Raw genomic sequence first — 23037 nt, 5'->3', positions numbered from 1 at the left:
CAATCTTCAATGAATTCTGTAGCTGCAGGTACTGTGGAGTAATGTATTCTCAAAGCTCAGTTTCTTAGGGTCCAAAGTCTTTAAATTTGGAAATCGGCTGATCTCAAAATCCAGACCCTCAGATTAAAGCTGAAATCCAGGCTACACAAATATTGCATAGGTACAAGGGCCATGTGTGTTCTTGGATTTTGGTGTCCCCTGTGCATTTCTGTCAGATCTGTGCAGTAATCAAACATGAAACAACACTTTTGTTTATATGCAGTAGTTTTCTGTAATAAAGAACACTGCAGCAGTGACTGGTATTGTGCCTCCCTACCTCTGTAATTTTCTGCAGGCAGCTTGTAACAGGAGGACCTGCTGGGTCCCTCCACAGCTCCGCTCTCTGTACAGGTTATGTGCAGCATAGTGATGATGTCACTGCTACTTTTTCAAGGTAATATCTAGATTTACAAAGGAGAAGATGTGGTGCACACAAAGTGGGTTATATCCTTTGTTGCTTTTAATGGATGTAGAGTAGTTTGTTTTTGAGATCGGTGGGAGTTAGTGCTGTGTCTATCCTTTTCACCATTGACATTCTGAGAAGTATCTCTTCGTATTCCCAAATATTCCACAGGCGTGACTGTTAGAGGCGAAAGGACACCACAGTAAAGCCGGCCACATAAAAAGTCAGATTTTGTTTCATATTTGATCAGATAATTATTATCTGAGAATCCATCAGCATTCTTTTATAAAAAAAAAAACAAAAGTCTAGACGCAGTTATCACTTTGTGGAATTCTTGTTAAAATGCGCTGCTGAGAAAGTTCAACCTTTCCAAACCCAGGAACAAAAACTGATGGCATTGAAGCTTACTAGTCCTTAACTTTTGTGGCTGAAATAGTTTTTTCACACTTTTTTCCCCCTTTATTTTAATGCATTAATCCTGCCATTAACACACTTCCTGTTGTAGGGTGACAACTGAACTGAGCAGTGTTGTCATCCTAGGACAGTGGTTCTCAACCTGTGGGTCACGACCCCTTTGGGGGTCGCGACCCTTTCACAGGGGTCGCCTAAGAGCATTGGAAAACACATATTTCCGATGTGTAAAGAGCAGCTACTCTGTTAAAAGCAGCTACTGTGCTGAAAGCAGCTACTGTGCTGAAAGCGGCTACTGTGCTGAAAGCAGCAGTATTGAAGGTAAAACGACTCTCATGAATTATAATTACTGGGTAAATAATGTTATGGTTGGGGTCACCACAACATGAGGAACTGTATTAAAGGGTCGCGGCATTAGGAAGGTTGAGTACCACTGTCCTAGGACAAGGAGTGGTGACAGTCTGCATCATATATGTTCTCTTTTACCCAGAGTTCCATTTTAATGATATATTTATGACTCGTAATGATGTTCTGTATTAATGTTTTCCTCTAAAGCTGCTTTAAATTCAGCCTCATACCCTCACGCAAGGCTGTGTGTTGAAAATACATCACATAGCTCTGCAGACTAGACTGCAGAAGAAGTTGTTAAATATTGACTCTTGGGAAAAGTAAACAGACACCTGGCAGATCCAAGCCTACACTGCCTGTCATTCTATGCTGGTAAAGAGAGTGCAGTGTAGAACACAACGTCTCAGAGGAAAGGGATGATTTTATGTCACGTTGTATTGTAGCCAGATGGAATGTGGACATTGGAAAACCCTCATACTTCACAGCACCTGCTCATCCAAAGTTGTTACAGATCGGATCTATCTAGCCTTCTCTCCCTGTGCTATTTTGGTCTTGTTCTGCTTTGTCCATTTATTGTATTGCTGATGTTTTAAATTTATGAAACTGTAAGGCAGCACAGTGAGCCCCGGGTTCACACTGATGCGGTGCGGAATTCGCACCGGTTTCTGTGCAAATTTCGCACCGCATCAGAATCGCACCCCGTTCATGCGAACCACTACTGGTGTGTATGTTAACACTCTGAAATCGGTCTTCAAAACGCGGTGCGATGTGCACAGTCGGATCGCTTGGGTGTGATTACCTATGCGATCTGATTCTAGTGCGGACCAAAAAAAGGGTCCTGCACCTTTTTTGGTGTGGATGCGGGGCGATTTGAGCCGTACAAAATGTATGACTCCAATCACACCGCACACAATTCGCATTTGCACACTGCACTGCACAAGTGTGAACACAGCCTTAAAGTGGTAAGGCTTTGTTTATTTTTTTGATTTTTTAAATTAAAATAGCAAACGTCATACTTACCTGCTCTTGGCAGTGATTTTTGCACAGAGCAGGCTCGATTCTCCTCTTCTCGATCCCTCTCACCTGCCGAGTGCCCCCAGAGCATGCTGCTTGCTTTGGGCGCTTTCATGCATGCTTGCTCCAGAGCTGGTCCAGTATGTCCATAAAGGCTCGTTCACACTTGAATTTATTTCTAACTCTTGCCAAACGCCTCTATAGTGTTTGACAAGCGTTAGACAGGTGTTTGTGAAGCGTTTTTAACGCTCCGCAAATGCCCCCTGCGTGGTTTTGAGGCTGTTGATAGGCGTTTGCCAAGTGTTAAAACCGCACCACAAACTCCTATAATGAAGTTTAAATGGTATTGACGCTCCGCAAACGCCGGCCAATCGTTTGCAAAGCGGCACCATAGACGTGAATGGGAGGCTTCAGCTCCTCCTGACTGGACCAGAGGTGTCAGTTTTGCCACGACGCTAATGCTTCCGTGTGAACAGCACTGTGTGCTGCCATGTGCAGAATTTTCAGAGGTGTTTGAGAAGCGTTAAAATTCGTGCACACGGTTGAGGCCTGCTGACAGCTAGTGTGAACGTAGCCTTAGACAAATAGTGCGACTTTGGCCTTGCCCCCCACTCCCTCTTTGCTGGCTGTGATTGACAGCCAATGGCTCCCACTGCTGTGTCTCAGTCATTGAGGAGTGGGACCCAGGAGAACCAAGGATCTCTTGCACAGCGTTGGATCAGGATGGGGCTCAGGTAAGTATTAGGGGGGGGGCACTGCTGCACACTGAAGGTTATTTACCTTCATGCATAGAATGCATGAAAGTAAAAACATTCTGGCATTAGAAGCACTTATTTTTTATCAGGCTACAAACACTTGAACTATTCATTATGGAATTATTCATTCAGGGTCACTCACTTGCATGAATTGGTTCAGGCCAGTGTAATACACAAAGTGCAATATATTCCAAGTGAACCTGTTATTTTCCTAGGCCAGCCTTTTTCAACCAGGGTGTCTTCTGGGTTCTTCAGGGGTGTCTTAACGAAATGTCTAAAATTTGCTTCAAATTGCCCAAAAATTGTGTACAAGGCAGTGGGTGAATGAAGCCTGCTTATATTTTTTTTTTTGTTACAAACAGCCACAAGTTTCCTAACGACCACTGACATCACTGGTTGGCAAAACGACATTTGGCACCTGCATTATTATTATACAGTATTTATAAAGCGCCAATAGTTTGCTCAGCGCTGTACATTACAAAGGGGGACAGAACATGTGACAGAACAATACCAATACAATGCAAAACATGAGGGGATCGAGGGCCCTGCTCTTTTGAGCTTACAATCTAGGAGGGAGGGGATGGTGGCACAGGAGGAGATAGCTGTGGGGGATGGAGTGGTAGGAAGAGTGGAGGAGGTCGGCAAGTTAGCAGGGGGTGGGGTAGGCTTCCCTGAAGAGATGGGTTTTCAGGGTGCGCCTAAAGGAGAGGAGAGTAGGTGATAATCTGATGGGTTGGGGCAGGGAGTTCCAGAGGATGGGTGACACCCTGGAGAAGTCCTGGAGGCGGGCATGGGAGGAGGAGACCAGGGAACTAGAGAGAAGGAGGTCTTGTGAGGAGCGGAGTGTGCATGCTGGGTGGTACTTGGATATTAGGTCAGTGATGTAGTTCGGGGCAGTATGGTGGACGGCTTTGTACGTCAGTGTTAGGATTTTGAATTTGATCCGTTGCGCAATCGGAAGCCAGTGGAGGGATTGGCAGAGGGGGGTGGCGGAGATGGAGCGGTTGGAAAGGTGAATGAGTCTGGCAGCCGTATTCAGGATCGACTGAAGCGGGGATAGCCAGCGGCGAGGCAGGCCAGTGAGGAGGGAGTTGCAGTAGTCGAGTCGTGATATGATGAGGGAGTGGATGAGCTGTTTAGTGGTTTCTGGGGTTAGAAACGTGCGGATTTTGGCGATGTTGCGGAGGTGGAGTCTGCACGAGTTTGTTAAATATTGGACTTGGGGCTGCAAGGATAGGTTGGAGTCCAGAATGACACCAAGTACTCTGGCCTGCATAACATCCTTGTTTGACCCTCCACCCCTCTTCAATAGTATTGGGGTCATGTTACCTGCATGGGGAAGAGAAAATGAGGAAGAATTGCTGGAATACTAGTCAATACCAGTGTGCACGAATGTATTTGCTTTGAAATATTAAGTCATCTCTAATGTTGGGTGTCTTATGTTTGTAGATGTTGCGGCAATATGTAAAACTACTAGGTTTGTTTGTTACATTTTATAATGGGGTGCCTTGACATTGTTCATAATTTTAAAGGGTGCCTTGACTGGAAAAAGGTTGATGAACACTGTCCTAGGCAATGCAAAGGAGAGGTTTACTTTACAGCCCTCCTCCCTAGCAGCTTATACTCTCCTTTCTTCGCTCCCAAACCATTTCAGTCAGCAGACTGTGTAAGCTCTGTTAGGATCTCCAGTCAGAACTTATACAGAGCTTTCTCTGCTCCCGAGGGGGCCTGTGTTTGGTCAGTTACCTAGCCCAGCCCATGGAGTAAGTCACATGCTTCTTCTTACCCAAGAGTATTTTCTTTGATCCCAGCAGCAAGTGAGGGAAGGCAAGTTTAAGATGCTGGGATACCAGATTTTAAAGCACACTTGTGATTGGCCCAGGCTGAGCAAAGCAACATGTTCACTTTAAGTATCAGCCTATTTTTCAGTTGTGGGTGAATCATTTTGGCCAAAATTTACCAGTTTGCTTTTGTAACTCTTGAGTTGTCCAGCGCTGGGGAGAATCTTCCTCTGCTTTGCAGTCTTTTAATCCCTGTAACTAGGTTTAGGTTTCCTTCCTTTCTGAATCTCTGATACTAGAGTGAGAAATATTCTACAGGAAATACTGGAGTCTCATGTAATTACCCCTTCTGGTGGGTGGAGCTGGGAACTCACCTTACCTTCAGAGTTCCTGAGACATGTAAGAATCTGATGATTGGTTAAAGCAAAGCTCAAATATTGGGTTTGGGAGGTTTATAACCACACACAGGTCATGGTGTAAGAATTCTCTTTTCATTCAAGTGTCTGTAACGTTTCCTTTGTATGTTAGTGTATTAACAGTGTTGTCTGTTTGCTTCTACAGTCCACGACTTGCAGAGTTTTGGACTTGACAATGTAAGTGTGACTTTTATATTATCATTTTATTATTGTATCCCATTAATGGCCATATATGTAACACTATATATTGACCTTTTTATTTTTTGTAGATAAATATGACGCATCATATCAAACATCTGTCATTTGGGAGAGATTATCCGGGGTTAGTGAATCCTCTTGATGGAACAAGTGTGACAGCTATGCAATGTAAGTACTTGCTGTATACGTTCTTCAGTTTGTATATAGAGCTTGTCTGCATCATACGCTCTTTTCACATAGTTCTGTGATTTACTATCCCAGGGCTATAAAGATGACTCTGCGAGTCGCTTGTTGTCCTGGTTAGGGTGTTGTGCAGCTCTCAGGACTTTGCCACAGCTTTCTGTTGATGGCTTCTGTACATGTTTCATACAGCAGCATGGGGACTATGGGACTATAGTTAGGTTTTAGTGCAGTATTTATCTTTATAGCACAGGGACATTGTAATGTAATACTGCTTGGTTTACATGTATTCAGCCTGCTGTGTGTCTGTTTTATAAATATAAATTATGTTGAAAAATATAACTTGTTTTGGCACATAATATTCATATATTTACTTCACAGTTCATAATGCTTTTGTGCTAAAATATTAAAAACAATTCATAATCAATATTTTTCGAGGTTCTTTCAAATTGGAATATGGTTTTGTTTTTTCTTCTTTACAACAGTAAAACTTGAAAATCTAAAGTAACCTACCAATTCACCTACCTTGCCTGTATAAATTGATTCAGCAACATCTGCTAACTGTACAGCTCACCCTTCTTTGTTCACCTTGTTTCACAATACACTATTTTTGCATTTGTGCTAACAGAACCTTTTCACACTGCCTGTACATAGGAAGCTATGGAGCGGTGGACTGTACAGACCACAAATAGAAATGGTAGCAGGGCTTGGCTTAGCCTCATTTGCAGGCAACAGAAATATGGAATACGCACATTGTGCTCTATTATGAAGGGAGTGCTCTCTGCACATGTCCCGTCAGTCTACTGTTGGTTGTAGCTCTACTACCATGTTTTGGGGGTCTTTAGAATTGAACTGTGGTGTCCTGTGTTCATGGTTTTTAAATGTTTTGTTTTAAATAGAGTAGGGAAGGATTAGAACCTCTTTCAGGGTTTTCTTTTTCACTTCCTGTCATAGGAAGTGAGAGGAAATGTCTCCAAAATAAGGGGAATCCACTGTCAGACAATTTATTTTGGGTACTTATATAGCGCCATCAATTTGCGCAGCGCTTTACATATATATTGAACATTCACATCAGTCCCTAACCCTCAAGGGGCCTACAATCTAAGGTCCCTAACTCACATTCATACATACACATACTAGGGACAATTTAGACAGGAGCCAATTTACCTACCAGCATGTCTTTGGAGTGTGGGAGGAAACCGGAGCACCCGGAGGAAACCCACGCAAGCACAGGGAGAACATGCAAACTCCATGCAGGATGCGCCATGGTCGGGAATTGAACCCATGACCCATGCCACTGTGCCGCCCTACAATTTTCAATGGAATGGGTATTTGTACCAATTGCTGAATGCTAAGACTACGTTTACTGCTAGTGGGTGGCTCAGCCAGGCACCATGATGTACCCATACATCGCAGTGCAATGCCTAGTTTTCGGGCGTACATTCTTTGCTGACTCGTGCTGTGATTGGACACAACATGAGTTTGCCAGCAGGTTACAGACAATATTTTGGGTGTATACCTGCTGGTCGGCTGTGTTTACAAACACACAGAACACTGTAGACAGAACAGCAATCTGGATGTTTCTTCTCCCTGACATCAAAGGATTTAAAGAAAAAACACATACAGTACATATACAGTGGGGCAAAAAAGTATTTAGTCAGCCACCAATTGTGCAAGTTCTCCCACTTACAAAGATGAGAGAGGCCTGTAATTGGCATCATAGGTAGACCTCAACTATGAGAGACAAAATGAGAAAAAAAATCCAGACAATCACATTGGCTGATCTGGAAAGAATTTATTTCCAAATTATGGTGGAAAATAAGTATTTGGTCACCTACAAACAAGCAAGATTTCTGGCTCTCACAGACCTGTACCTTCTTCTTTAAGAGGCTTCTCTGTCCTGCACTCATTACCTGTATCAATGGCACCTGTTTGAACTTGTTATCAGTATAAAAGACACCTGTCCACAACCTCAAACAGTCACACTCCAAACTCCACTATGGTGAAGACCAAAGAGCTGTCAAAGGACACCAGAAACAAAATTGTAGACCTGCACCAGGCTGGGAAGACTGAATCTGCAATAGGCAAGCAGCTTGGTGTGAACAAATCAACTGTGGGAGCAATAATTAGAAAATGGAAGACATACAAGACCACTGATAATCTCCCTCGATCTGGGGCTCCACGCAAGATCTCACCCAGTGGGGTCAAAATGATCACAAGAACGGTGAGCAAAAATCCCAGGACCATACGGGGGGACCTAGTGAATGACCTGCAGAGAGCTGGGACCAACGTAACAAAGGCTACCATCAGTAACACACTATGCCGCCAGGGACTCAGATCCTGCAGTGCCAGACATGTCCCCCTGCTTAAGCCAGTACATGTCCGGGCCCGTCTGAAGTTTGCTAGAGAGCATTTGGATGATCCAGAAGAGGATTGGGAGAATGTCATATGGTCAGATGAAACTAAAATAGAACTGTTTGGTAGAAACACAACTCGTCGTGTTTGGAGGAGAGAGAATGCTGAGTTGCATCCAAAGAACACCATACCTACTGTGAAGCATGGGGGTGGCAACATCATGCTTTGGGGCTGTTTCTCCACAAAGTGACCAGGACGACTGATCCATGTACAGGACAGAATGAATGGGGCCATGTTTCGTGAGATTTTGAGTGCAAACCTCCTTCCATCAGCAAGGGCATTGAAGATGAAACGCGGCTGGGTCTTCCAACATGACAATGATCCCAAACATACCACCCGGGCAACGAAGGAGTGGCTTCGTAAGAAGCATTTCAAGGTCCTGGAGTGGCCTAGCCAGTCTCCAGATCTCAACCGAATAGAAAACCTTTGGAGGGAGTTGAAAGTCTGTGTTGCCCAGCGACAGCCCCAAAACATCACTGCTCTAGAGGAGATCTGCATGGAGGATGGGCCAACATACCAGCAACAGTGTGTGCCAACCTTGTGAAGACTTCCAGGAAACGTCTGACCTCTGTCATTGCCAACAAAGGATATATAACAAAGTATTGAGATGAACTTTTGATATTGACCAAATACTTATTTTCCACCATAATTTGCAAATAAATTCTTTCCAAATCGGCCAATGTGATTGTCTGGTTATTTTTTTCTCATTTTGTCTCTCATAGTTGAGGTCTACCTATGATGCCAATTACAGGCCTCTCTCATCTTTTTAAGTGGGAGAACTTGCACAATTGGTGGCTGACTAAATACTTTTTTGCCCCACTGTAAATACACCCCATAAAAAGTATGCCAAATGTCATGTCTAGGGACTAGTAAAGAGTCTCTGTTATGTATCTATACATGTGATTTCCATATACTAGATTATTTATACCCAAGTCACTCAATCATGAACTGAGAGCTCTCAAGAGAATAGGGACAGCAGTGTGGCCACAAAGCAAAATAACAGCACGCCAAATACATATTTTTCACAAAGTCCACCCTCAGTATTGTATATTGGCACAGAAAAAAAGACACTGGTGTCACAAATCTGATGGTATATTGTGGACTGATAATGAGCAAGATAAACCCCAATTCTCCTCATACATTAAAGTCCAGATAGAAGTAAATGCATTGGGAATCCCAGATATTTGACAGTAATTGACTCCCTAAAAGGCCAGCCGAATTCCTGTATATTTCTAATCGAGGAGACAACTGGATGTGGTCCAGAGGAGGAAACCAAACTGTCATGGTAATATAAGTTGGCAGATAGTCACTTCATGTGTTCACTAACCTCCCTCGCACAACTAGCCGTTAGTGTAAAAGACATCCACATATCAACAGAACCTGTTGGTCAACACGTTGCACATATACCAGCCAAGCAATGGGGTGGAAACATGAGGTAATGAATCTCCCCAACACAGCATTCATGGCTTTCTTATGTTCAAACAATCTCAAATAGTGTCCCATCAGATCATGAGACTTGTATACTTATCAGTCCTTGAATAATCCAGGGTTGGTCCAGGTTTATGTGGCACCACATGCCTCTGATGCAGCCGGGTGGATCTGATGAAACTGGTCAGGCTTTTCATCTGCCATGTCTGGAATAACCCTGGATCATTCAAGGACTGATAAGTATTCATAGCACCACCTGCCTGGAGTTTGCATGTTCTCCTTGTGCCTGTGTGGGTTTCCTCCAGGTACTCCAGTTTCCTCCCACACTCCAAAGACATGCTGGTAGGTTAATTGGCTCCTGTCTAAATTGGCCCTAGTATGTGTATGTATGACTGTGAACTTAGGGACCTTAGATTGTACGCGCCTTAAGGGTTAGGGACTGATGTGAATGTACAATATATATGTCAAGCACTACATAAATTGACAGCGCTATATAAGTACTTGAAATAAAATAAACATTTTTTATACTGTATGTGGGTAGAGGTATGAGCACAACTCCATTTTATTTCATTTTTGTTAACTGTTCTTGCGGAGTGCTCCCTTTCATAACGATATATTGATATAGGACCTGGTAGGGTCTTGCTTTTTGTTTTTTTTTTTCTGTAAAAAAAAAAAAAAAGCAGCTAGATCCTGTGAGCAAAAGCAGCAGAAACTATAAGAAATAGACCAGAAAATTTTTATGTCAAAAAATGATCATAAAAGGGTAAAACCTGTCAGAGATCAAGTGGATAATGGGGTGGGACTTTACCCATACCAACTTGATCAAAATAATGTTCTTTAGCATGGAACATTCCACATTAACTATGCTACTAAAATTAGTGTGCGCTCTACATTTCCTCCAGTATTGTTCCTATTAAGAAAAAATATTAAGGCTGTCAGCTGATTGGCCTCTAGAAATTTGGCACAGTGCCTAAAAAATATAGAGCAACTGAGCATGTGCAGAGCAGGGTGATCCAGTGTATTACTGGATTTTAAACAGTATAGGCACTTATTTGTAATGTTTTACATAGCTATACCTGCAAAAGGGGAAAGCTGATCTAGCAGGACTTCATTTTCTGACTAAAATTCTACTTTAATGTGGAATTTTCCATTTTCTGTCCCAGTGACAATCGAGGGAGTGAATCTCCCCATCAGGAACACAGACAGCAATAGAAACCTTACATAGGTTTGAACCCTTTCCTACTCTATCCAAGAATAAAAGAAATATTTTAGCTGTACATACACTAAGTTTTTTTTTTTTCATTTCATAAATCACTGCAATCAATTACTCATTCAAAGAATGGGCAAACAGTTGCTTGCACTTATTTAAACTTTTCTATTTTTTTTTTTTTTTTATTTCTAATATTTTCTTTTTTTTTTTTTAAGCTTCCATGATGTTTCAGTACTTTGTGAAAATTGTTCCTACGGTATATGTACAAATCGATGAAGAGGCAAGTAAAATCACTTATCTTTTGTTTACGAAAAATGTATTTTTGTAGTGTTGTTATTTCTGTTGCCATGATAAGCTGAACAGAACCAAGTAACGTGTCTAAGAGCGGAGTCACACGTGTCTCAGCTGATTGATATAGGAGTTGTTCTCCGGTTCAGGTCAGGATCTTATCCTTTTCACACTTATGCAGTTTAGGAACAATTCCCATAGAAATCAATAGCCTGTAATCCGCACCTGAACCAGACCGCACTGCTCAGAAGTCGGACATGACTTTTTTTTTTTTAAACTGCACTAAATCCGCACCGTCAGTGCACCGGACATATGTGAGCGGGCACCATAGGAAGCAATGTTTTTTCACATGTCATGCAGATTGGATGTGGTTCAAATGGTACTGAGTGCTGTCATTCATGGCAATCAACACTCCTTTGGCTGATGCACTATAATACCCTGGAATCTGAGTAAGTGCTCTATACTGACTTTATTAGCCTCTAGATCAGTGGTTCTCAACCTTCCTAATGCTGTGACCCTTTAATAAAGTTCCTCATGTTGTGGTGACCCCCAACCATAAAATTATTGGAAAACGGTCGATCATTTTGCGCCCTGGTCAGTCGACTGAAGGAATTTTATGGGAATGTAAGTTAATCTGATTGCCAATTGGATCTGATTGTAAAATTGAAGTGTGTATGGCCAGTATTCCCCCCCTCCCCCCAAGGATATCAGCCCTATCCCACACCAAGTTGTCTGTCCTGAGCCTCCTTGTATGACCCCGGAAAGTTTGGGATTGCTGGTCGCTGTGTACTTCCCTCTAGCGGGCCGGGTGCCCCGGTGCCAGCCCTCGTACAAGTGCTGTGAGGAGAAGCCTCCGTGGGAGGTGAGCGGTTGTAGGGCACACGCTCTGCGGGTAATTAGATCCCCCCTCCCCGGAGACAAAGGGGGACCCGGCTCACATCTATCCAGCTGTTGTGAGCAGCTGCCCGCCTGGGGAAAATGCAGCAGGTGCAAGGGCAGCCAGTGGGTGGCAGCTGGGCACCTCCAACCCACCCCTTGCAGGGGAGGAGCCTCCAGCCTGACCGGCCTCTCATAACGCACAGGGAAGAGGGAGCGGGCCAGTCAGTGTGCTGGTGTTAGTTCAGCGTGAGAGGCTCGCAGCAAGCCGGGAGTGCAGGACACCCTGCCAAGCCCCTCTGGCCGCCCTCATGACTACCTCATAGAGTATCTGCATGTTGGTGGACCTGCCTGAGGACTGATAGAGGAGCGGTGTCTCGGTTCCTAAGACCATTGGAAATATGTGTTTTCCGATGGTCTTAGGCGACCCCTGTGAAAGCGTTGTTCAACCGCTGCTCTAGATGTTAAAGTCAACATGACCTTCCCTAAAATATACCCAAGGTAACAGTAATACTTACATGCAGCACTTTGTGGTAGCTGTATGTTCCAATGTTACTCCTGACCCATGTACCAGGCTGTACAATTAATGTCGTGTTTAGGCTTCCTTCTGACAATTTTCAGCTGTCTGATGCCTAAACATTTGTGGTCTGTAGAGGCTCTGGTATCGGGTAGTTGAACCATATGTTGCAAGCTTGGCACTTGGAGAGGTAGTGTTAATTTGTACTTGGCCTGTGGCCTCGTGTACAAACTGGGCCTAGGATCCAAATGTGACACAGGTATGAGATCGAAGATTAACTGCTATGTAATGGTGTCACGGGGAACCTGCACTAGAACACTTCTTTCCTTGTAAACAACTTAGCCAAACACTGGTTCATTTAAAACAAAGGAAACCAAACTACATAGGGATGATATGAAGACTTGCTATTATGAATGGTGTATTCCCTGATTTAAAAAACATGAGATGGAGAGAAGAGGAGTTCACGAACACTGTAAATGCACAAGGCTGCAGTACTTTCATAAAAGTAAGACGACTGACTTCTCTGTCACAGGTGGTACTCATCATCTTCTGTATATGTGTAATCAAATGAAGACGTTCAACCCATTTAGAAGTATCACAATACTGGGTTTCCAGTGTCTCACTATTGATATTTACATGAAGTAAGGAAAGTTCCCTTTTTATAGTGTAATCTGACTTGCAAACATTCCTTGGCTAAAAGAAAGGGGGGGCAGGGAAGATTAGCTCAGGAAGGGTGGGTTTGTGTACTTTTACTGCACATCGTCAATGTATTTCTTTGTATCTCTCTTGTATTTAGGTATTGCGCACTAATCAGTTTTCAGTGACCAGACATGAAAAAATTGCCAGTGGCCTGATTGGTGATCAGGGATTGCCTGGTGTATTTGTGTTGTATGAGCTGTCTCCGATGATGGTAAAACTCACAGAAAAGCACAGGTGAGCTATATGTATGTCCCCATGTGCCCCTGCTACTGTGGGGTTATAATATGTGCAAACTTAAATTCAGATCAACTTGTTCCATGTTTTCCAGGTCACTGACTCATTTTCTGACTGGAGTGTGTGCCATAATTGGAGGAGTGTTTACAGGTAAGTGCAGTGTATTTGTGCTTTTCCATCTTCTACTGTATGTGTTGTGGACTTGGTTCTAAAAATATTATTCTTTCAGTAACAATGTCATATTGTGGAAGAACTGTCCCTTTTCATGGTTTAGGGGCAGTACAGTAAATTCAATGTTGTCAATTTGCAAGGTATTCCTAGGGTGCATGGTAGGCACCAATTGGTTCTCATTCCTCAGGTTGGGCTGTGGAATAATTGCAATGTAAACCGTATTGATTATGGATGTGTATACTGTACAAGTGTGGTAGGAACAGTAAAGTTGTAATCATCTTTGCTTTTACTGTTTTTGTAACCAATCCTTTTAAAATATGATTTTTTTTTTTTTCCCCTCCACAGTTGCAGGCCTCATTGACTCGCTCATCTACCACTCCACACGTGCCATTCAAAAGAAGATTGAACTCGGGAAAACAACATAAAGGGAAATTGTCTTCCATCTCCAGCAAATGACCAGAGACTAGCCAACTTGCTCCTGTTTACAAATGTGGTTGGGTAACCTTACTGACAGAGAATGTGTGCATTGGGACATACTCCACATTGTCCTTATGAGAATTCTGCAAAGACATTTTTCTAATGGCCAGAAGTTGGAGCCAGCATTGTTTCGCACAGAAATTTTATTAGGGTGATATACAAGCTATCTTGGCAGCTGTGAGCTGGACCTTGGCCCCTGAGCAGTTTTAATTTTAATCTTCCTTTTGAGCTATCCCAAGTGAAAGGTGAGGGTATTTACTTAGGATTCTGGCTGGTCCACACCACTTCTTGGCTGAAGTACAAGACTGGAATCATCCTGCAGCCCAGATCAGAGGTCACCAGCAGAGGACTGGATGCAGGTTTGCATTCTGTTGGAAATTGATTCACTACAGTGATTTAATGAATTATTAGCAATATTCCTGACCAGTACAATAGTCAGGAATTTTTTTTTTTAAATTTTGTCCTGTCTCAACTTGCAAGTGCACAGCTGATCTCGTGGAAGCAATTGTGAGAGATCCTTCTACGCAATGTTACAATAATAACTGAATAGGTCTGACTTCCTATTGTCTCTTCTCGCAGATATTTATTGGTGTCTTCTGCTGCAGCTGGGCACAGCTAGTCCTATGTTTTTGATGGCTTTTGTGGACATTTTTTCTTTTTAAACTAGAGCTGTTGCAGGAATAGGAATTTTGTCCCTTTTTTATGGAAAACATTACACAACGATATGTTCTTTTGTGTCCAGTAACCTAGGATCTGGCAAATACACATTAGAATGTGCTCGAGTGGGTTAGACCACCAAGCTATGAGTTCTGGATTGTAGTAGGGTACCTTGACATTACACAGTTCAATATACTAATATCCCATAGACTTGGATGGGACAACTTGTCCTGCAGCAGCAACATCCTATTCAAGTTTTTGGGATATTAGTGTATGGACAGTCCTGAAAAATTTATTTTATTAGTACCTGCTGTTTGGGGCACTTCTGCCATCTTGTTCAGGAGAGGTATGGAGCAACAACTATCTTTTCTTGGTACATTTGTTTTGTGACAGAGGCCAGAATGGGTAACTAGCATTTAAAAGTATGTTAGGACCATCATTCATATATCTCATGTAACCTATAAAGCAAGCTGTACTTTAAAAGGCAGAGTTGCTCCTGCCAGCTCAAAGTTGTTACTTGAATTCAACCTATCAACTGCTATTTATAAAATCAAGCAAATAATGGACATAGGAGAATAAAAGTTATTATGGGAGTGAGGAAAATACAATAATTTATATTACACTTTAGAATTATAGTAGACCTGTAGACTATGAACATATATCCATTCCATCAACAATATAAACAGAACACCTTTTGTAGGGAGGAAAAAGAAGGGCTGTACTAATTTGGTGCTGGTTACAGGGCCAGAAACACAGACTTACCCACAGTTCAGACCTAAGCCTTTTATGCAGTAACACAGTACAGTCCATTTAACATGATTTTCTGAGCACGAGGGACTTTTTTTTGAACACAAAGCATTGCGTTTTTGATGCTATAGCCTTCAATGGGAACACTACAGAAAGCATTTATTGCGTTTTGCATTTAAAATCTACCTACCAACAAGAAAAATTAAAATAAAATCCCCCTGCAAAAACAGATCAAACACAACCTACATCAGCAGGAACCTATACTTATAGTCACACAAGATCTGTTGAATTGGAGGACAGAGGAGCAGCATTTTCAGACTTTACGTTTAAGGGGGTGGTTCCCAACCTATATATACACTGAACAGCATCATTCACCTTCAAAGAACTCCCTATGCAGGTAAGGGGCATCTGTGGATAAAAACAAACTGTGTGTCTCTATATAAAGTTGACTAATATCCTTGTTAGAGGTGTAGGTCATTTACTTACCTCATAAAGCCTGAGTGGAATACTCCCAGGACATTGCAAAGTGAGGCCTAGTCATTACTGCTCACATTCACCTGCACAGCAGCAAACATTTTTTCTGATTCAGACCTTCTCCCATGCTCTCTTCCCTGATGCAGTAGCTCTGAGCTCAGCATTTCAAAGCTCACTCCTGTTTTGGTGGAGCAGTAATGACTAGGCCTCACTTAGCAATGTCCTGGGAGTATTCCAGTCAGACTTCAGGAGATACATAAATGGCCTACACCTATAGCAAGGGTATTAATCAATTTTAGTCAGAGCTGCACCGTTTGTTTTTTTTTTTTTTGTATCTACAGCCACCCCTCATAGGCAGTTGTTTTTGTTTTTTTTTGTGTAAAGGTGAACTAACCCTTTAGGTATTTACCCGATTTAATTAAGCTGTAACAAGGATGTTGTGCAGGTGCCCAGTATCCTCCCTTATCAACCAATGACAGCAGCAGTTGTCAGGATGCTGGCTTGCACAGTGCCCAAGGTTGTAATGTTGCACACTGAAAATCTGTGACTGTGGAAAAACAAAACAGGTTTGATCCACACCACTGGCTTGTGCACAACTTTTAGGCATTTTGCCAAGACAGGCTGGTCTAAAGTTCCACTTTAGTTGCTGCCTGTTACCACTTTTTGTAGAACGGGTACATTTGAACAGATCTAGTTAAAGTGGTGCATTTTTAGTTACCAGTTAATTTCTGGTAACAAAGTACTGATTGGCTACAATTTAGTTACTGCACTCAGTATTGTTTTTTGCCATTTTACAGGAGAATGATGCTAAGAATACAATGGCTGCCCCTGTCGAGATGAGAACAATAGCTGCCCACATATTTCCCTTACTTCAGGTTACCTTTAAGCAGTAATATATTGGTACAATTTAAAGCGTTGTTCACGGTTTATTTGCTGCAGACATTGGTGCTGCAAGAGAGATCAAACTGAAGACTGGGCTGGTCCCAATTTCAACCCATCAGGTGTGCTGGATCCCAACCAAAAATCTTTATTTAGAAAGTGATAGTTGTAATCTAGGTAATGTAGTTTTTGCTAGTTGGGAGATTGTAAACTACCCTAGGCTCCCCTCCGGACCTCCTGCATACACAAAAGCCTAGGTATTTGGTCACTTGCACTCTGCTAAAAGGCTGAGACCAGCTATTTCTGAACTCATCTTCCATTCAACAGAGATCATGTGATCAAAGGCTAAGTCTTCCACAAGCAGTGGGTTTTTTCCTAGGTGAGAGAATTGTTTCAGTTTATACTTCCTCTCACCTATCCCTGCAAGACTGTTGACATTGAGGATTAAGTTAGTTAAGGCAGTCCCAAATCAATATCATTTATTTGGGACTGCCGAGGGTAGTTTGGGGCTTCTTTGACCTTCTGAAAATGCTGTTATAATGTTTCCTTTAGGACCTGAACTTGCTTGTTTTTGTCACATGACATTTGTATAATCATTTATCCAATGCTAATTTTTCAGGAAAAAATACACTGAAACAAATGTTATCACACATAGTATAATATACCCTTTTACCTGTGCAGTGACCTGTATTTTCCTGCACTTGAACAGCACTAGTTTTGCCACAAAGGTGTGGGCAGTACAGAAAAATGCAGACATTGGCTGGTGGGAAGACTTGAATGGTGTGTAATTTTAAACCCTCAAAGGTTTTAAAAAAAAAAATTGCAAAAGTGCATTGAACTACCTTCTCATGTCCCTGGACAGCAGTTTTGTGCATTAATGGGCTGCAAGTCACTGGTCCAGAATAAGTGTGCAGATTAGAAGGAAACATCATTGACTCCATATTTCTCCTGGGATTGTTTTCCTTTAACTCTCAACCAGAAAAGACTTCCTTTCTCTAAAAGGACTAGGAAATGAATAGTATGTTTAATAAAGACCCCTTCCAGCTGTCTATTACATTTTAAAATGTTGATCATTGGCAGGGAAATTTGCCAAATATCTGATGAGGAATTTATTTTTCTCTTCTTGCGGGGTGTTTTATGGGGAGTGATTGTGTCAAACTGAGATGAACTTCATTAAATGATTTTATTTAAGTACAGTTCTGGTGTGTCTCCTATATTGTCATCCCTCTTAGTCACATCAGATGGACTTGTTCTGTAATATTGAAGACATTTTACCACTTAGCCAAGTGGCTTCTTCAGTTCTAACAAGTGACATGAATATACCCGGCATTTATACACAGGTAACTCAATCAGAATGATGTGTAATGGCTGAGCTTGATTATCTAAACACAGGATAGGAAGCAAGGTAATTTTTTTTTTTGTTCTTTAAACCACCCATTTCCACTTTTAAAATCTGATCCCATGAAGGCTGGGGCAGGTTCTAATTGTTTGACTTCAATTCACACCTTAAACCATGCAACTCAATCACAAGGCTAGAGCTGTGGCATTATATGTTGGGGACAGATCGTGTGGATAACCACCCTGTTCCAGTTTGACGTATGGCAGTTGTACTCTGTCCTAATTGCACACTTCACTACCCTATAAAAAAAATGTCCATTCTTATTAACTACCTGCCGACCGCAGATAGCCAAATGACGGCTGCACTGCGGCCGGCCAGTTCTGGGTGGACGTCATATGACGTCCTCCCAAAACACACTCTCCTGCGCGCCCCCGGCGATCTCAGTTATCGCTGTGTTCTATGGACACAGCTGATCACGTGACGTGGTAAAAGGCCAATCACAGCGGCCTTTTACCACGTGATCAGCGGTGTCCAATGATACGCTGATCACGTGGTAAAAGGCCAATCACAGCGGCCTTTTACCACGTGATCAGCGGTGTCCAATGATACGCTGATCACCGGGAAATGCAAATGCCGGTTCTCTGCTGCACTTTCCTCACGCTGTCAGATCGTGAGGAAAGTGCTGCCGAAAACCAGCAGTTGTCAGAGCGGGGATCGGCACTGATCATCAGTGCCCTGATGATCGGTGCCCAGGAGTGCTACACACAAGTTCTGCCCACCTGTGCCCAGCAATGCACCCACCTGTGCTCAGAAGTGCCACCCATCAGTGCAGCCCAGCAGTTGTGCCAGTCAGTGCCACGCAGCAGTGCCACCTATCAGTGCTGTCTATCAGTACCCATTATCAGTGTCGCCTATCAGTGCCACCTATCCATGACATCTCATTGGTGCCGCCTATCCGTGCCACCTCATTGGTGCCGCCTATCCGTGCCACATATCAGTGCTGCCTCATCAACGCACATCAGCGAAGGAGAAAAATTTTATAATAGAAACAAAGAAACTTTTTTTTTTTTTCAAATTTTTTTGCACTTTTTTTGCTTATCGCACAAAAAGTAAAGTGCCCAGCAGCGATTAAATACCACCAAAAGAAAGCTCTATTTGTGAGAAAAAAATGATAATGATGAAATCAAAATGCAACAGCACTGAAAACTGAAAATTGGCCTGGTAAATAAGGGGGTATAAGTGCCCGGTAGGCAAGTGGTTAAAGTATATTTAAACCTTAACACTGAACTTCTTCGCTCCCTTCACCCTCATTCACATACAGCATGAGAAGCTTTTTATTTTTCTGTAGTAGCACAGAGCTGCATACAGGCAGCCCATATGGGGCATGGACCTCAACACAGGTTCTGCATCTTGGTCTATGCACCAGTTCATTTCAAACCCTGCTATACACGTCTCCATACAGCCAAAGCATGTCTATTACTTATATGGGCTTCCTGTACATGGCTCATTGCCATAAATAAATGGCTATTCACTCTGGGCTGAGAGTCACTGTGAAGGAGTCCTTTTGGTCTGTCAAATATACCATCAAAAGCTTTATAACCACTTTTGGACTAGCAACATACCTTGTATGCCACTGGACTTTCGATGGTTATACTAGAGTGACTCCTGTAGCTGCAAGCATCAGCCCAGTACCATTTATTTCTTTATTAGAGTTGTTAGTCAGCTCTCTTGTACAAGCAAGTAGGAGGGGACGTCTCTCTCGGGATCCCCCGTCCCACCAGATCTGGTTGTGGAGAAGTGACATGGAAGGGCTTGTAAGGGGAGTACAATAGGGTCAGTGACAAGCAAGTGTCTGCAGAGACATCACTTTTTGCACACTGGAAAAGAAAGTTTCTTTAGCCTTGATTCACATTTGTGTGGGTCAGGAACTCTCATGTTCTGGTCCCGCAGGCAAAATGCACTGCACTTTAACAGATGCATTAGAGTGCCATTCATTTTAAATGTCACTCCCATGCATGGCAAAACACCATGGGATTCTGTTAAAAGCAATATTAAAAACAAAAAAAAGTCTGGGACATCTTTACCTGCGTTTCAGTGGGTAGGGAAGCCCATTGAAATGAATGGGCGGCTCTACCTGCAGAATACCAATTATATATGAATCTGAAGACCAGCACTTAAAGCCCAAATGAAGTCACAAAACATTGTCAGATACATTTTTTTTTTCTTTATAGTCTTACTTCTATTTTCCTGTAAAGTCATCTGTCCAAGGTAGTGGAGTGTGACTGCAGTCCAATAGGAACCACATTTTGATCACACTGTCCTATGCATTCCTTTCAGGCAAACTCCAGCACTAGAATTGTGTGCAAGGACTATGGTGATGAGCAGTGTGACCATTACTCACCTATATCAGTACAGAGCACAGCAGTGGGAAGGCAGAAAAGCACATTTCACCTGAGAGAAAAATGGATTGTGAGGCTTAAAGTGCAAATCAGGGAAGAAGAAGAAAAAAAAAAAAAAAAGACAGGGACAGGACTAAAATGTTGGCAACTTCAACGGAGCATAAATGTTGCACTACATGTCAAGCAGGTTGTATAATCAGAGTGTAAGGGCCTGCCTTACTGGATCTTAATTGTTTAGGTCGGCCCTCACCAGGTACAGTTTTGATAAATCTAAAACAGATTGTACAATCATTGTCAGTTCATGGCTCATTTTAAAGTGGATATTTAAGTGACTGATAGTTTTTATTAATACACTTCTGACATTTATAAATATGCAACAGTATAGTTTTTCAGAAAAGTTGTACCTTTTATCAAGTCAATAGACTTACCCTAGGCTGAGCTGTCATCGGTCTTCTACAGGCAGCAGGAATACATTTCCTGGTTCCTCACCCGGATGATTGTAATCTGCTCCACCTTTGCAGTCCAATGTGAGGTGGTGCAGCAGGGGTTGAGCTGGGTCAGACACTTGTGAACTGTGCAGACACCAGGATTTACATGAATATGTCTTCTCTGGATAGCATCCCAGTCCAAAAAATAGATGGTGGCTGAACAAAGATGGCTCCAGCTTTCTGGGTAGAAAAGAAGGCGTTGGGAGAAAATGCACTGTGATCTCAGCAGAGAGAAGTAATTAAATACCTGCAAGTGAAAGCTTAAACGTGTGGCCCTTTGCTTGCCTTTATCTGGCCCTTGAGCCATTATTCCTGCCAATGACACCAACAATAGAGCACTACAGGGAATAATTCCTTCCACCAACAACAAAAATAGAGCACTATTCCTACTACTGACACCAACTATTTCTCCCGCTAATTACAAAGATGGGGCATTTTTGTATTCACAATGGGTATAGTACAGCCCCCCTAAAATCTGAAGGACAGTAAACTGGCCCTTTCTTTAAACTCTATGGAGACCCCTGCTGTAGATTTATAAAAATTGGGGCAGCAAACATTCAATCTATCTAGGGGCCATTCCTGCTGGACACAAATCAATCTAACAATCGACTTCTGTCTTTTTCTTAGTAAAGCAGTTGCTGGTCAATATATTCTGAGAGTAGAGGAGTCCCGCTGCCAGCATTCAAATGGCACAGTAGGGAGGATTCCTCCATCTACCTCGATTGTGTGGATAGGGGAATCAATTTGTTTTCTTAACCACTTCCTGCCGACCTCACGGCAGTGGGAGTTTTTCTGTGGGGCCGCATCAATTCCTCTGCTGGGAGCTCGCCACAGCACACTCCCAGCACAGAGGCTGGGCTTTCACTGAGAGCCCTAGGTCTCTTACTAATGATCAGGACCCAGGATTGGGTCACCTGATCAATGTGATAGCCTCTGATTGGCTATCATAGTGATCAATCACTGTGAGCTCACCCCTGTATTTACTTCCTCTTCTGAATGAAGGAAAATATACATTTTATCATTCTCTTCAGGCAGGAGAGGAAGATGTACACAAAGAACTGTTAAAAAAAAACAACTAGATCCAGGTTTGCCAAGATTAGTGTTTGGGTCAGGGTCAAAGGTCATGGTCAGTATATTTTCGGGGGAAAAAAAAAAATCAAAAACATATCAGTGTTATATTTTGGCAGGATAAAAAAGAAAAATGCACCATTGTTTCTGGACCCTACTACAGGTACGAATTAGTATCACTTCAATTATCAGGAGCAGGGGAATTTATTTTCGGTTATTTATTTCAGGTACTTATATAGTGCTGTCAATTTACGCAGCGATTTACATATATTGTACATTCACATCAGTCCCTAACCCTCAAGGGGCGTACAATCTAAGGTCCCTAACTTACATACATACACATATTAGGGTCAATTTAGACAGGACCCAATTAACCTACCAGCATGTCTTTGGAGTGTGGGAGGAAACCAGAGTACCTGAAGGAAACCCACGCAGACACAGGGAGAACATGCAAACTCCAGGCAGGTGGTGCCGTGGTTGGGATTCGAACCAACAACCCGAGTACTGCCAGGCAGAAGTGCTAACCATTTAGCCACTGTGCTGCCCATTTTGGTTGTTCTTTGGTGGTAAGTAATGGCAACAGCAAGAAATATTCAGTTAAATTAAAAAAGAAAAAGTTTTTTTTTTGTTTTTTTACTATTGTGGGCTAGTTTTCCTTTGATAACAAAAAACAACAAAAAAATTCAAGAGACATCTGTCGCCATTTACCAAAAGACAGCTCAATTTGTCCTAAAAAAACCACAAGGCATAATCCACCTGGATACAGAAAGTAGTTGTGACAATATGTACAGTTACTAACACATCAAAGTTGCAAAATTGTGCTTAGGCATGAACATTTGTTTTACCCTTCGGCAGAACAAGGCATCTATGGCCATCCTTACACTTGCACCTTACTTAGCATGGTACACCTAAAGTAAAAAGGTCAGCACAGGGCCACTTGTAATAGAATTCCAGTCTGTAAAATATCCACACTTTCCGGTGGCCTGCGCCTTCTTACAGTGCCGCTGTTCTACTTTCTTACCACTGCAAGTATGGAATGCTTGTAGCAGCAGCATGAGCAGCTATTCATACACCTGGATTTCCTCACATTAACTTCTACATCACTACGAGGCAAATGAGCCAGTGG

At 42.5% G+C, this 23037-nt stretch overlaps 1 protein-coding gene across 2 annotated transcripts in view; it reads left to right on the top strand.

Moving 5' to 3' along the window:
- ERGIC3 (ERGIC and golgi 3) overlaps window positions 1–17813 on the top strand; it is a 53691-nt gene extending 35878 nt beyond the window's left edge. For both annotated transcript variants that reach the window (XM_089673257.1, XM_089673256.1), the window contains 6 exons: window positions 5313–5344; window positions 5437–5533; window positions 10814–10878; window positions 13076–13212; window positions 13307–13362; window positions 13729–17813. In XM_089673257.1, coding sequence (XP_089529383.1) covers window positions 5313–5344; window positions 5437–5533; window positions 10814–10878; window positions 13076–13212; window positions 13307–13362; window positions 13729–13808 — 467 coding nt within the window. In that variant the 3' untranslated portion in view covers window positions 13809–17813. The remainder of the gene's footprint in view (window positions 1–5312; window positions 5345–5436; window positions 5534–10813; window positions 10879–13075; window positions 13213–13306; window positions 13363–13728) is intronic.
- Window positions 17814–23037: the final 5224 nt, after the last annotated feature.

This window comes from Staurois parvus, unplaced genomic scaffold (assembly GCF_062004578.1).
Source record: "Staurois parvus isolate SC_StPar_1 unplaced genomic scaffold, SC_StPar_1.0 ptg000137l, whole genome shotgun sequence".
In the NCBI taxonomy this organism is placed as follows: Eukaryota; Metazoa; Chordata; class Amphibia; order Anura; family Ranidae; genus Staurois; species Staurois parvus.
The sequence above is the reverse complement of the archived record's forward strand: the minus strand, read 5'-3'. Positions and strand labels throughout refer to the sequence as shown.